Below are 13,516 nucleotides of genomic sequence, written 5' to 3' on the forward strand. Positions count from 1 at the left end.
GATTCAAGTTATGTTCCCAGCAACCGGTTGGCCGAGTAATTAGTTAGATTATTTTAGTGCATGCCTGTCATGCATGCCGATCTTTTTCATCTTTTTCTCGTTTCACAGGTGTACGCTTCGCAACCTGCTAAATTGTATTTTTTTATAAAAATTTATATGGTCGAGTTGCTTTAAAAAGTCGTATTAATTAATATTTTATTTTTTTTAATTAATATTTAATTAATAAGTTAATCCGCTGCTTTGTTTTTTTACTTGGCGGGAAGGGTTCCGAACTTTTTAAATTACTTTTTCTAAAACTTAATTAATTATAAGTGGGTCTCTTTCGTATATTTGTTCCAAATGGCCTATTAATTTTTCAATGATACATGCATGTGTGTTATGACAATGTCTAATTAAAAGTAAAGTTGATAATGATAGTATCGCAGTTAATTGCTGAATCAACACGCTTTGTTGCCTGCAGCTGCCTGATCAGAAAGTCTCAGGATAGCGCTTACTCCGTTTCATTTCTTTCTCTTTTTTTTTTTTTTGGTAGAAACACAGTTTTGATTGTTTTTCTAGTTAAATTTTTTTAAGTTTAATTAAATTTGTAAAAAAATTAACAATATTTTCATTAAATCTAACATTGAATATATTTTGATAATATATTTATTTTATATTATGTCACTACATTTTTTATAATCTTAATCAAACTTAAATTAAAAATAATTCAAAACGACTTATAATATAAAACAAATGAATTAATTAACTACTAGTAATTTTGATTAATTCAGTTCAAAGCTCACCAGATCGATTGCATCAACCATCGTCTTCCTTACCCTTTTTATGATGGCTACTGCTACTCAGCGATATCACGATAATTACTACGGTAATTAGTTATCGTGGAAAGCCATGAGGTTTTAAAAATGAGAAAGTTACCACGATATCTATAAGATAACCACGCGATATTGCAATTAGTAGACTTAATTTCCATCTTGATCTCCTATCCAGCTAACTGGATGAGGTTTATGATCAGGATCGCACCCTTACTCTTTGGCGTTTGAGCCGAATATTTGATGGCAACGAGATTGTTCAGGGGTTATGTGTTTGATCTGCAGGCCATGCATGAAAGGTTGGTTTTCAATATCGATGCTTGCTGATGAATGATAAATTAATCTGGCAGTGTTAAATTATTTAGAATTGTTACTGATTTATTTTTCTATTATATCACAGTAATAATCAATTCTGTATTAGTGCTACGAATTAATCCTTATGTGCTGCGAGGTTAGTGACGACGAACAGACGTTGATTGTGGAAAAATTCGGCAGCGACAAATTAAAGGCCGGCCAAGAGAGAAGTTCTGGTCAATGACGGTCTCAGGTCTGAATGTCTGATCCCGGGCCACCTGGGCCATGGTCCAGGGCCTAGGCACGAAAGCCCATAAAGAACCATACATTTTCACCATATATAATTTTCTCTTAGGCCAAATAAGAAGTTATCTGGTCCGAGGCTAACCCCAAACCTATGTAAAAAGAATCCAATTCTAGATTAGTTTTTTTTTATAGAGGAAGTATGATATGGACATAGAGAATTGCGCACCGCGGACGTTCACAACCATGGTCCAACTCCATATATATCCATGGGAATATCTAAACTTGAAAGGCAGAAAATGTAAGGAGAAATCTAGCTAGCTCCACTGCACCATCGATAGCTACCTCAATGTCTCAAATGAATTCTTTTCTTTTAAAAGAAATAGAAAGGAAATCGATCGATAGCTACGACCTTCTCACTGCATCGAAAAGCTCCAGCAAGTTTTACATCGATCCCTGCCTTTTTCTCCAAACTTTTCCTGTTTGTCAGTTGCAGGGTTCTTTCATCAAGGAAAAGAAAAAGGGACAGCCGATCGAGTCAAGGCCCTGTTTGTAGCATCTCACGTACTCGATCCCATAGTGTATAGTGTGACGTACAGTGAACCAGAAAAAAGGGCATAAATGCTTTTCATTTTAAAGAAAAAGAAAAGGTGGTATAATAGGACCAGAAATTAAGATACAAGATCATGACAGTTTCAGAAGGGTTTGAGGTTGCGAAGTAGTAGAATAATATATAGATCAAGAAGTACATCTTGCTCTATTTGTTAATTAGTGGTCGATCTAAAATTTTATAATTGTCAGTTATTAGATTAATTTATATAACGGATGAGCTAAGATTGTGTACAATGAGTACTACTAGAAAAATAATTTATCGCCACAAAAGAATCGTAACATCAATGTTAAAATTGTGGCAATAGATATATATTGCCACAATCTTAAAATCGTTGCTAGCCGTGGTAATAAATGGCGTGGTAACAGGTTATTGCAACAATTTTTATTTAGTTATAATAAAATTTGATATTGCCATAAAATGGATGTGGCAAAAAATATATATTGCAACACTTAACTTCGTTGCAATAAATAACTATTGCCACCACTCCATGTGTGGCATTAGTTCTTATGTACCAAATTAAATGTTTCAATATTAATTTATCATCCTAACTATTTTCTTTTGATATCTTGTCATAGCCAGGATCCGAACCCAAGATCTCTCCCACACGCGCGTTCTCCATGACCAACTCACCTACGCATTAATTTTGTTTAAAAATGCATACAATTCCATTTGAGACTGCCTAACAGAGATTTGAATCATGAATTTGAGTATTTAAAAGATTTCAAATGAAAAAATTAAGTTGTAGATCTCATCGAGAGCTATAAATTTCATATAAAATTTGTCATAATTCGTGTCCATATGAAAAGAATAAGTCAAATTATGAGATGATAAATTTTTTATTGCAACGAATTTGTTGATCATGGCAATAGAAAATAGTGAAAAGTACCATGTACTATGCAAATTGCCACAAAAATTAAATGTGTGGCGATAGAACATGTTTTTTTTTTGCAATAGTATTTTTTTTTGTGGTGATAGCTCATTTCCTATTGCAACAAAAATATTGAATAAAACAACGATTGTAAATCGTTGCAAAAAAGTATAGTTATTTGCTAAGAGAAAATATCATTGCGATAGTACAATATATTGCCACGAATTATTTTTCGTTGTAATAAATTGGTGGCGATAGCTCAATTATCTTGTAGTACGTACAATATATACTATCTTGATTACAATGATGTACATATTAGTTGTAAAATAAAGATACTCGATCTTCATGTGCGATCGTGTTAAGCGGCCCGCCTATGAAGATATATATTCGTGTGTGGTTGGGCAGCCAAGCACGCGAAGATGGTGATCTTCACCGATCATCTTGGGCAAACGGGTTGGCCTTCTGCACACGAAAATGCCTTTTGGGCTGGCTGGAAAAAATGGTTTCTGTACTAGTGCCATCACATCTGTTATCATATCGTCCTTCTCTTTCTAAAAAAAAGACATAGATAGTGTTCATCCTAATTGTGAAGAGGCTAGGAGCAGTCTAATTCTAACTTGCAACTTTTAGCTTGCTTCGTTATTTTCTATTTTTCACATGTGCTCATATTTTACTAAAGTTTAATCTCATGTACAGCACTTCCTTTGTCCCAAAATAGTTCTCTTAATTTGTAGTATTAAAAATTATCCCATCCAATTTTAAGTTTTTATATTTTGGGACGGAGGAGATACCCATGCTATGTGATATCAGATTTTCATTTTTTTTTTGGCATGTGCTAGTATGCACCACAAAGGTGTACATAGGCATGGGTATGGTATGTATGCACGCACGCGTTCTAACTTGTACTCATAAAAAACTTATCAATTTCATATACTCCTGACGTCAGATAAATATGACCAGTCAAGTAGTAAAACCATTCAACGCAAATGAAATGTATTTTGACGCCCAAAAATTCCTGGATGAATTTTTAGTGCGTGTGGCCATGCTTTCTTTCATTTTCAGATAATGGCACCAAGCGTTGGGCCCGAGCTATACCTAGCTAGCAAGAATCTGAATTAGTAGATGTTGGCATCAGACTCACTCGATCGGATTTTGTGCGTGAAATGCAGCACAGAAGATATGTATGCTTGAGCGATTACTGCATCAATTTGCTCTTGCGCCTTAATATTACCGGCCGGTCACATAGACACATACTCAAGTCTTCGAATATGCTCATAGGGGTAGGATTTACGTGCATGTGTTCATAGAGGTGAGTGCGCGTACGTTATGAGTGTTTGCGTTGTACTGTGTAATTCTCAAAAAAAAATTAATTAACTAATTAATTAATTCGTCTTAGCTTGGGTCTAAGATAGACATTTCTAATTTCGACTATCAATTCATGTTAATTAATTTAGTTTAATAAAATAAAAATTATATGGTATGAAGAAAGTATTTCACATAGTATATCCAAAAATATAAATTAATATTGTGATGTTAAACTGTATATATCTTTATCTTTATAATTTAATGATCGACTTATAAACAAAAGCTAAAACGGTAACTATTTTAAAAGAGATGAAATACTATAGTTTTGGTACATCAAAATGATATTGTAGATTATCTAATATACTAATCTAATTGTTTAGCCTAAACATTACCGTCCTACTCCTAATGCGGAATTTAAAGGTGAAAAACTGACAGGTTGCAGGTACCTTGAAAAACCATTAGTGCAATACTTGTTGTTTCCTCCACAATGTGTAGGGTGGAAGTAAAGGGAGCAGTTCCTCGAATCGCTTCAGCGTCTATTGGTGTAGAAGTAGTTGTAGCAGTAACGCGGTCGAAGTGATCTCCGGTTTGATTCCAAAGAGGCCTTCTGATGGCCATCTACAATACCTTAGGATAATTGCAAGTTCTCCCTCCAACACAAGTAATCGGGGTCGTAAGAGGTTTTAGGGTTTTGAGGAGAAGATGATTGTGAAATGACTGTCACCACACACGACATTGATCTCCCCTATTAATATGGTGCTAAGGGAGGAGGGCGAGTTTTGGCATTACCGATCAATGTGTTAGGTTGTGTTTCTCAAGTGAAGATTTCCAACCTCCACTCCATCGTTTACCACGTGCACGCTTCCCGAACTAAACGGTGCGATTTTTACAAAAATTTCTATAGATAAGTTATTGTAAAAAAATCATATTAATATATTTTTCAAGTTTTTTTAGCTAATATTTAATTAATCATGTGCTAATAAGTAAAAAATGCTTTCACGATATTCCTGTAACTTTTTGTGACCTTACTAAAATCCTATTAAAATCTTATATATGCGAATAGTATATTTTTCATCCTGGTGGATAAAAACTATGAGTCCATGCTTACTAGCATATTTGGAAGCAAAGAAACGGGTTAATCTTTCAGAATGTGCACCCAACTTTCGAAGCTTGGATAATTCAGTTTAAGAGAGATTCTTCTATATATGTGCAGAATGAATGACTGTGTTTGATTGGTTACAACCTAAAAACATTTTTCTTTGTGGCTCTTTTGTAAATAACTCTTTTTATTTATAAAATTTATACTGCTAGCCCGCCAGTCATTCACCTTAAAAAAAAAGTTATGAGTCCATGCCATACCGTGCTTCCCCGAATCAACCATGAAAGTCTGAAATGATCACTTATGAACTTTTTCTCCTTGATTTGGAACAAACTTTTTCCTATTTGCTTGGATTCACGCATGGCGATTTGACACACGTTGATCAAATATTCAAAAGCATCAAGTTCTTCGTTGCAACTTGCAGCCACTTAATTAACAAGTGTAGTTATTGGCTAAGCATATCATCTCTTGCTGCGCATGCATTCTTGGTCTCGCCGCCATCGACGTCGTCAACGGTCAACGTCGTCGTCGTTGACATCGTCGTGTGCTTCGACGACGCCGCCGCCCACGGCCGCGGCGGCGGCGGCGTTGGCGAAGCGCAGCGTGAGGCGGCCGCCCTCGCGCGTCGCCTGGAGGAGCTCCTTCCCGGGGATCACCACCTCCATCAGCACGAACCTCCCCTCCGCCCTGAACGACCGGAAGCACACGCACGGCTTCCCGCCGCGCCCGATCGACCGTATCGGCGGCGGGAACGTCGTCGGCGTCGGCGCGGGCGTCGGCGTGCCCCGCTTCTCCCTCCCCGCGCCGTCGTCCTCCTCCACGCCGTCCGTCTCCTCCTCGCCACGGCGGATGGCCTCGCCGTCGCCGTCGCCGTCCTTGACCATGTCGTCGGCGTCCACCGTGCTCTCCGTCCCGAGCCCCTCGGTGCAGAGCAGCAGCGACGACTCGGAGCTCTTGAGGCAGAAGCTGGCGCTCCTCTTGACGGCGACGTCCGCTGCGGCGGCGGACGACTTCGGGCGGAGCAGCGCGTCCAGCGACGAGTCGTCCTTGCTCTTGTCGTCGGCGACGTCGACCCACGACGCCGCGCGAACAGGCGGCGGCGGCGGCAGAAACCGGGCGGCGGCGGCGGCGGCGACGTCCACCGGCTTCTCCTGGAAGTGGAGCTCGCCGAAGATCTCGGTGAAGGAGGCCGGGTCGACGAGCTTCTTGCGGTGGTGCACATGGTTGCACGCCGACAGCGCCTCCAGCAGCGTCGGGTTCTCCGGCACCGGCAGCGGCTTCTCGAACAGCCGCCTCAGCGCGCCGCCGTCCGCCGCCATGCGCGCCGCCGCCACCGGCCAAGAACCAAAGCTTTGCACCGGCAAAAAAGATATGCCGCAGAAGCTTCAACCAAAGTGCTTAAGTAGATGTGTCACTGCGTTTACCTCAAAAAGGCGTCAGTCAATTCAGATGAGGCGTCAGAGATGGACAATTTGGAGAAAAAAATGTTTTGTATTTGTATATAAAATATGTGTGTGACTGACAAATTTTGGGGCAGGAAGAAATTTGAGTAATTCTCTGATGAATTCAGAGGAAGAGAGAGATATATATATCATATATATTGTGAGAGAAAAAGAAGAGGCTGAGAAAGATTCAGGCATATGTATGTGGCTGTGGAATTGGAATATTTTCTCACAAGTGGAGAGCAACTACTTGAGGAGACCTGTCATTTTGCCTGCAAATGCTACTACTACTACTACTCGATTCTGTACTTCTGTATGACTGCCACTGCAACAGCAAGCTGCAAGCACAAGTGTTGGTGTTCAGAATTCAGGATCTTATATAATATAAGTACTTTTTGGCTTGCTTGATCAGAATTCAGAAGCTACTAGCAGGTTAAAGGTGTGCAATAATGCAGCTAGAGGAGGCATCTCTGAGCCCCATGAAATCTGTTATCTGTACTTGACACGTCAGTTGCTTCACTGTTCTGATTCTGGAACAGGAGTTGACCTGTCCTCATGTTTGCCATGATCTTGCTGTGACTTGCTTGCATGATCCAGATGCTTTTATGTCTCTATGAAGTAAGAAGCTAGATCAATTTTCTGAGTTCTCTCTGTCTCGAGATAGGGCACATATTCTTCCTCTTAATGTCAGTTCCTTGGAGGTATTTTCCTCCCTTTTTCACACTCAGTTTACTTGGTCGCATGTATTTTGGATGTAGAGGCTAATATTTGTATTATATGAAAAAATTGCTTCAGTTACCACTTCTGTGTGCGACTGAGATATGATTGTAGACCATGATGTAGTGGAAATATCTAGTGAAAACCATCAAACCCGTGAAAAAGGTCCGGTTTTCACGTATTTTCACTTATTCGATGGTTTTCACCGGATATTCCCCTGTGATGTAAACTCTGATAAGATCACTAGAACAGAATTCCATTCGTTCTGTCAAAAAACAATTCCAATTTCACGTGGTGCAAGAACTGATCTGATAATGGCGCGATGATTTTCCCCAACCAGTAGTGTTCTTGTCACTGAGAATCACACCACTGTGAAGTGATCTTGAAGATGGAATGTGTAGCTGCTTTCAAAACTGACAGGGAATAAAGGATGTGACTGTCACAACAATGGAGTGCAATTCATCCCATTTACAGCTGAACAGGCAGAAAGCAAGCTGAAATTTGCATTTCTTAGATGCCTCTTATCTGTCTGAATTTTCTGTCTGAAGCGTACCTGGATGTCTGGATGAAATTGCAATAGATGTGTTTCTTGCTTATACTATTGTTCTTTTGACGATTAGGACAAAGCGTGAAGGAGGGAGTAGGACAAAGCTACATGATGCAATGGATGGACATGAAGATGGTGAGAGTTACATTTCAGATAGTTCAGTATAGGGAAATTACGATACTTTCAGAAACATGAGGTGGATGAATTAACGCAATGTGAATTGGAATCGAGGATCCAATGTTCAAAACTTAGAACTTAAATTTTCAAACATATGAGAACAGAGTACTTGCAAACAAGATGAAAATGCAGGAACAGTTGGTTGATCCAACCAGATTCCAGAAGAATGAGAGATAAAAAGAGGTACACAATGAAATGAGAATAAACACAAGTACACAACATAATTATCCATGAACAATTCTCAGATAGCTAAGATTTTAGGCATTGGAGACATTTATGTACAAGGGGAAAGCAACAGTCTGTTTGATTCACTCAGACAACAGTAGTACTCATAAACAAGATACATAAGTTAGCAGCAACAGAAAATGATCTAAAAACACCGTGATCATGGTCCAACAAGAAATGATAAGCACATCAAAAAATGCAAAATGCACAAAGCACACAGCTCTTGGTCCTATTTTCAGGAAACAGGAAACATTGGGTCAGTCATCTACTTCACAACAACAATTTGCGGCAACTTCTGATTTCATCGCCACGCTTCGATCCGTTCAACCTTTGAGTTTATCCTGCTCACAATGCTCGCACCTTTTGATTTCTCAGATGCTGGAGCAGCACGTGTTCCAAACTGCGCCTTGCCCTTTCTAGTCCTCCTACTATTGAGGCTACGGCTCCCTTTGCCTTGAAGTAAGTTCATAGCTGTAGCACGGGGAGCAGCGGCAGCTGCTGCCAGAGCAGGTTGGGAGCAACTAGTAGAGCCCTCTGTCTCCATGCTCGTTAGGGCTACATTTTCCGGGCAACTGGAATCCGCAAATTTTCCTTCAGCAAGATTGGTCTTATTAGGTTTCTCTTCAGTGCTGTGCACGGGACTGTTCAGAAGGGGCTCCTCGCTGACGAAAGAGGGACGCCTGGATCCTTCGTCAGGGTGAGAATCAAGTGAGAGGCCGGTGGTCTGGTGTCCATTTTCATCAGACGGGTCCTTCTGAGGAAGAGACAAATCATCCAGATCAGACTCTTCTCTATCCTTGAGGGTTTTTTGTATTAGCATCTTAAGAAAATTCATCACTTGTACTGCATACATCAATGCAGTCAAGGGATCTGCCATCTGCATTACATGTGTGACAACAGTTAGAATCCACCTAATGAAATATCAGTACCATGATCGCAATAGGATAACACACTACCTGAGTCATATTTGGTGCAAAAACCATGGCAATATTGCGCGCATTCATCTTGTTTATTTGCTCTTCTTGGACAACATCAGCCATCAAATTAACAGCCCAGTCTAGTAAGGCTGCTTCAGTTGGTGGAAGGCATTTGGCAACACGAGCACAGTCCTCTTCAGACTGGCATTGCATCACCTGTTCAGGTGGGATTGAGTCCAGCACCCCACTCGGGAGTTCCCTAAACCAGGCCTGGAAAACATGCGAAAATATATATGGGGTGGGAATACACCTTTGTTATCAAATTTGTGTGACCGCACCTATAACTGCTTCCAAAAGCAAAGATTAGATTCTGCAACAGAATATTGCTGACAGCACAGCCTCAATTTTGTATGTGTTGACGAATAATAAATTGTGAAAAAAATCTTTCTAAATGAAAAGGACATGATCAGGTTCCATAGGAAGTAAGTCTGGATTCTCTGCCAGGTGTTTTTCTTTTTGTGAAATTCCACTAGTTCAGTACAGACAATAATCAACAGCTCTCTAAGTATTGTACATGTGATTAGGATACTGGTGATGTCAATGGAATCACATAATTCAAAATAATAGAAAGAAGCTTACTTTGATTAGACCTGCCAAACAGTGGACATCAATACCCTCTGGCACGATCCCACCATTTAATTGGTCTCTCACAAGCTCTTCTTGGCTATTCTCTGCATTTATGCGAAAAATACCTTCTGCCTGCAAAGTACAAACAAAGACACTGATTAAAACACAAACAGTAACCAATTTAAATAGTTTTAAAATCAATTAAAATCTAACAAGCCATACCCGAAGACCGCCTTGTTCATAAAGACGTCTTTGCATCATCAAGAGAATTGTTGGGACACTGTTTCCTCTGGAATCATAGGAGCACTGCATCGATTCTGTTGAAACTCCAAAGACACTTGCACTGCAAGTAAAGTTTTAATCAGCTCACAATCTCGGATGCTAAATCAAACAAAAATTAAGCATAATCGATATTGCTCAAAATTCCATATTATCAGTGCAAATAGGTTAAGTTTGCAAAACTTGTCGTAGAATCAACCTAATGTATGAAAACAAGAGCTGAAGAGCATTTGTCAATAAGGTCAAGGCATATTTTTAAGAAACATATTTAACAATTTATATGGTACATAAAAACATTGTTCAAATTCTTATGAGTTATATCAACCTACTTACAAATCTTTGCACCAAAATAAAAGACATGCATAAATGTTGCATTATCAGTAAGGTTGTTAAAATACTACTTCCGTATTGCTTAGCTTAACCCAAGCAATAAATTGTCCCAGGGAACATTTTCTTTTTCAGGAGCTTTGCTCGTTTCATGTTCTCCAACTATTGACTGAGCACCAACTTTATGATACAATTTTATTGACCTTCTACCAGCAATTCTTCAGTTTGAAGACTACATGTAGGTGTTTGTGCCGCTTTATCTTCTTTTGAAGACACTAGGTTCCCTTTCTTCCATAAAGTAGAAACTGGATAAACAACCGTTTTATCTATTCTTTTTAGATTTTGTAGTCTAATGACCTGGGACTCCCAACAGAATATTTTTCATTTCCCTTATTGTATCTGCTGTTTTCCTAGTATAGATGTATAGGAGTAAGTCAGAAATGACAGCAAAGAAAAAAAATCAATATTTCAAGCAACTCAAGTTCAAAACGCAAAACAAACACATGTAGACAAATGAAAATGAAAGTACAAATGTGAATGGATCATCCAATTAATATGGCGTGTATCATTAGTCAAACATGACACTTTCTCATAGCTTTCTAATAACAGGTGATGCCATGATCCTTTTTTATATATATATTCCAATGTCAATCAACAGAATTCCTAGGACAATTTCTTCTGGTATGGTGTTTAATTAAAGGTGTCGTTTTCCTTCTTACTAGATTCGGTTGATGAAAGATAATCATATGCATACCTTTTAAGCTCTAGCCCATGAATATTGATGGGTTAAATTGGTGTGCTTGCTTATGAGTCAGGACCACAATTATTGATGGGTTAAAGGAACAGGAAAGAAATACTACCGCTGTAAACGCCAGGATGAAGGAGCAGGCAAACCACATGCTACTATTACTAAGTAAATACCTTTAATAAGGTAAATATAACAGTAATTTTTTTCTCTAACACATGATCTAATTGATTTACAACAAACTACCACTACAACGGTCCAACCAGCCTTATTTGTTAGTAGAAAAAACAACAGTTTGATTACAGTACCATTTATAATTGAAGGTATTTTTTCCACCCAAGTTTTACAAGGTAGTAAGCAGCTACAGAAAAATCATGCGATGCCATCAAAAAACAGTACATCTGAAGACATGATTGGACCATTATTAATGAGTGATGGAGAAAAATGTGGCACACACACTTCATCTACATTTCTAGAGTGGTGGTCCGAAGCCTAACCCCAATCATCAAGACATGCACATTTTGTCTACCACGGTTCAAATGCAGCAAAGGTTATAAAGTCTACCAACACAAAGACCAAAACCAAACGGAGTATAATACACAAATTTAATTCAAACAGAATTTAAAACTCCACCTAGAAAACATAAAAAATGTCTTTCTACCAATTCAGATGAAAGCGGCACAGTCGCACAGAGTTTTTAATAAACAAATAACTTTTCTTTTACCACAACCGAAACAAAAACCATACTTTGCAAACACCAATGCAACCTAAATTTAGGAAACAGCTCAAATTTCTTCTTTAAGAACAACTTGTTTGAAGCCAACACTATTTAAATTAGAGGACTCTTAACATTTCTGCAACAATTCATATCAAAACTCCAGCAGAAATGCAAACAATGACACCCAAAAAAAGGTTTACCACTTTTTTGAACACAGAAAATTAAACCTGAACTACAAACTGAATGACCTGAAACTCTGAAGAATTCACACAAAAAAAGGTTTACCACTTTTGAACACAGAAAATTAAACCTGAACTACAAACTGAATGACCTGAAACTCTGAAGAATTCAAACAAAAAAGGTTTACCACTTTTTGAACACAGAAAATTAAACCTGAACTACAAACTGAATGGCCTGAAACTCTGAAGAATTCAGCTCCTAGTGATGAACAGACCTCGCACTGGGAGCGCGGCGGGGCACCTCGGGCTCGAACTCCACGGGGAGCCCGAGGAATCCATGGAACCTATCGAAGGTGACGTGCGCCACGTGCTGCACGTCCGTCGGCCACCCTATCTCCATCCCTTCGCCGCCGCCGCCGTCCTCCGCGCTGCACCCGAGCAGCGACTTCCGCAGCAGCGCGAGCAGCAGCGCCAAGAACGACCACTCCTCCTCCTCCTCCTCTGATTCTCCTCCCTCTTCCTCGCGCCGTTCTTGGATTCCCAAGCTTCCTGTAGATCCCGGGCTGCTGCCGCTACCGCTGCTTCTTCTTCTTGGGAGCACGTCGCCATCGGAGGTGGCTAAATAACGCAGTGAGGAGGAGGAGGAGGAGGAGGAGGAGCGGCTTGCGGGTGAAGCGAGGTTGGTCGGGCCCCGGAAGAGCGCCACCTCCGCCATTGCTTTGCTTCCACCTTTTTTTCTCTTCTCTCGGCTCTAATCCTCCGCTAATGATGCGCTATAATCTGGTGGGGATTTCTCGCGATTTCTTTCTTCGGATTGGTGGAGTGGGCCAAGAAATGATGGATTCCTCTCCTGGTGGTGGAGTTCTTGGTGGCGAATTGCTCCAATTCAGGGTCGATTTCTATCGATTTCTCCCTTGTATTCTTGCTTCCGATTGGGATTTGTCGTGGGAAGGGGGATTGGTTGCGGTGGTGCGCGTGGTCCAAATCCACTCCACCACGAACGAAGTGGACAGAAAAGAAAAGAAAAAAGAAAGAAAGGGTTTTTAGCACCCGAAAAAGATCCAAATTTTTTAAGTGGGAAAAGAACAAAATCGGTGCAGCTGTTTGGTGCGAGCGAGAGAATGGAATTGGATTGAGGTGGAGTTGGATTGAAGGGAGGGTTAGTTAGTGCTGGGCTGGGTGTGATGGGTTCATCATCTCCTCTTCCTCTTCCTCTTAGGCTATAGCCATGGATGCATCGTTGATGACGATGATGGCCATGGCTCTAGCTTCCCATTCACTCTATTTAAGCTTTGCCATTGAAGAAGGTGAGAGAAGCTACTCTCTATTACGAATTTTTAAGCTGTTTTTTTTTTTTTTTTGAATTGGCAACAAAGATCTGGGGC

At 39.9% G+C, this 13,516-nt stretch overlaps 2 protein-coding genes across 2 annotated transcripts; both read right to left on the reverse strand.

Annotated features, from left to right (window-relative positions):
- Window positions 1-5,423: 5,423 nt before the first annotated feature.
- LOC127757729 (protein FAF-like, chloroplastic) lies at window positions 5,424-6,936 on the reverse strand. The gene has a single exon (XM_052283295.1). It carries the CDS (start codon window positions 6,548-6,550, stop codon window positions 5,741-5,743), a length of 810 nt encoding a protein of 269 aa, XP_052139255.1. The 5' UTR covers window positions 6,551-6,936; the 3' UTR covers window positions 5,424-5,740.
- Window positions 6,937-8,387: 1,451 nt separating this feature from the next.
- Window positions 8,388-13,431, reverse strand: LOC127757454 (rho GTPase-activating protein 4-like). Its single transcript, XM_052282958.1, has 5 exons — window positions 12,407-13,431; window positions 10,106-10,226; window positions 9,896-10,015; window positions 9,296-9,526; window positions 8,388-9,216 (listed from the first exon to the last, which is right to left on the reverse strand). The coding sequence occupies exons 1-5, from the start codon at window positions 12,844-12,846 to the stop codon at window positions 8,641-8,643; spliced, it is 1,488 nt and encodes a 495-aa protein (XP_052138918.1). The 5' UTR covers window positions 12,847-13,431; the 3' UTR covers window positions 8,388-8,640.
- Window positions 13,432-13,516: the final 85 nt, after the last annotated feature.

Source organism: Oryza glaberrima, chromosome 12 (assembly GCF_000147395.1).
Source record: "Oryza glaberrima chromosome 12, OglaRS2, whole genome shotgun sequence".
Lineage (NCBI taxonomy): Eukaryota > Viridiplantae > Streptophyta > Magnoliopsida > Poales > Poaceae > Oryza > Oryza glaberrima.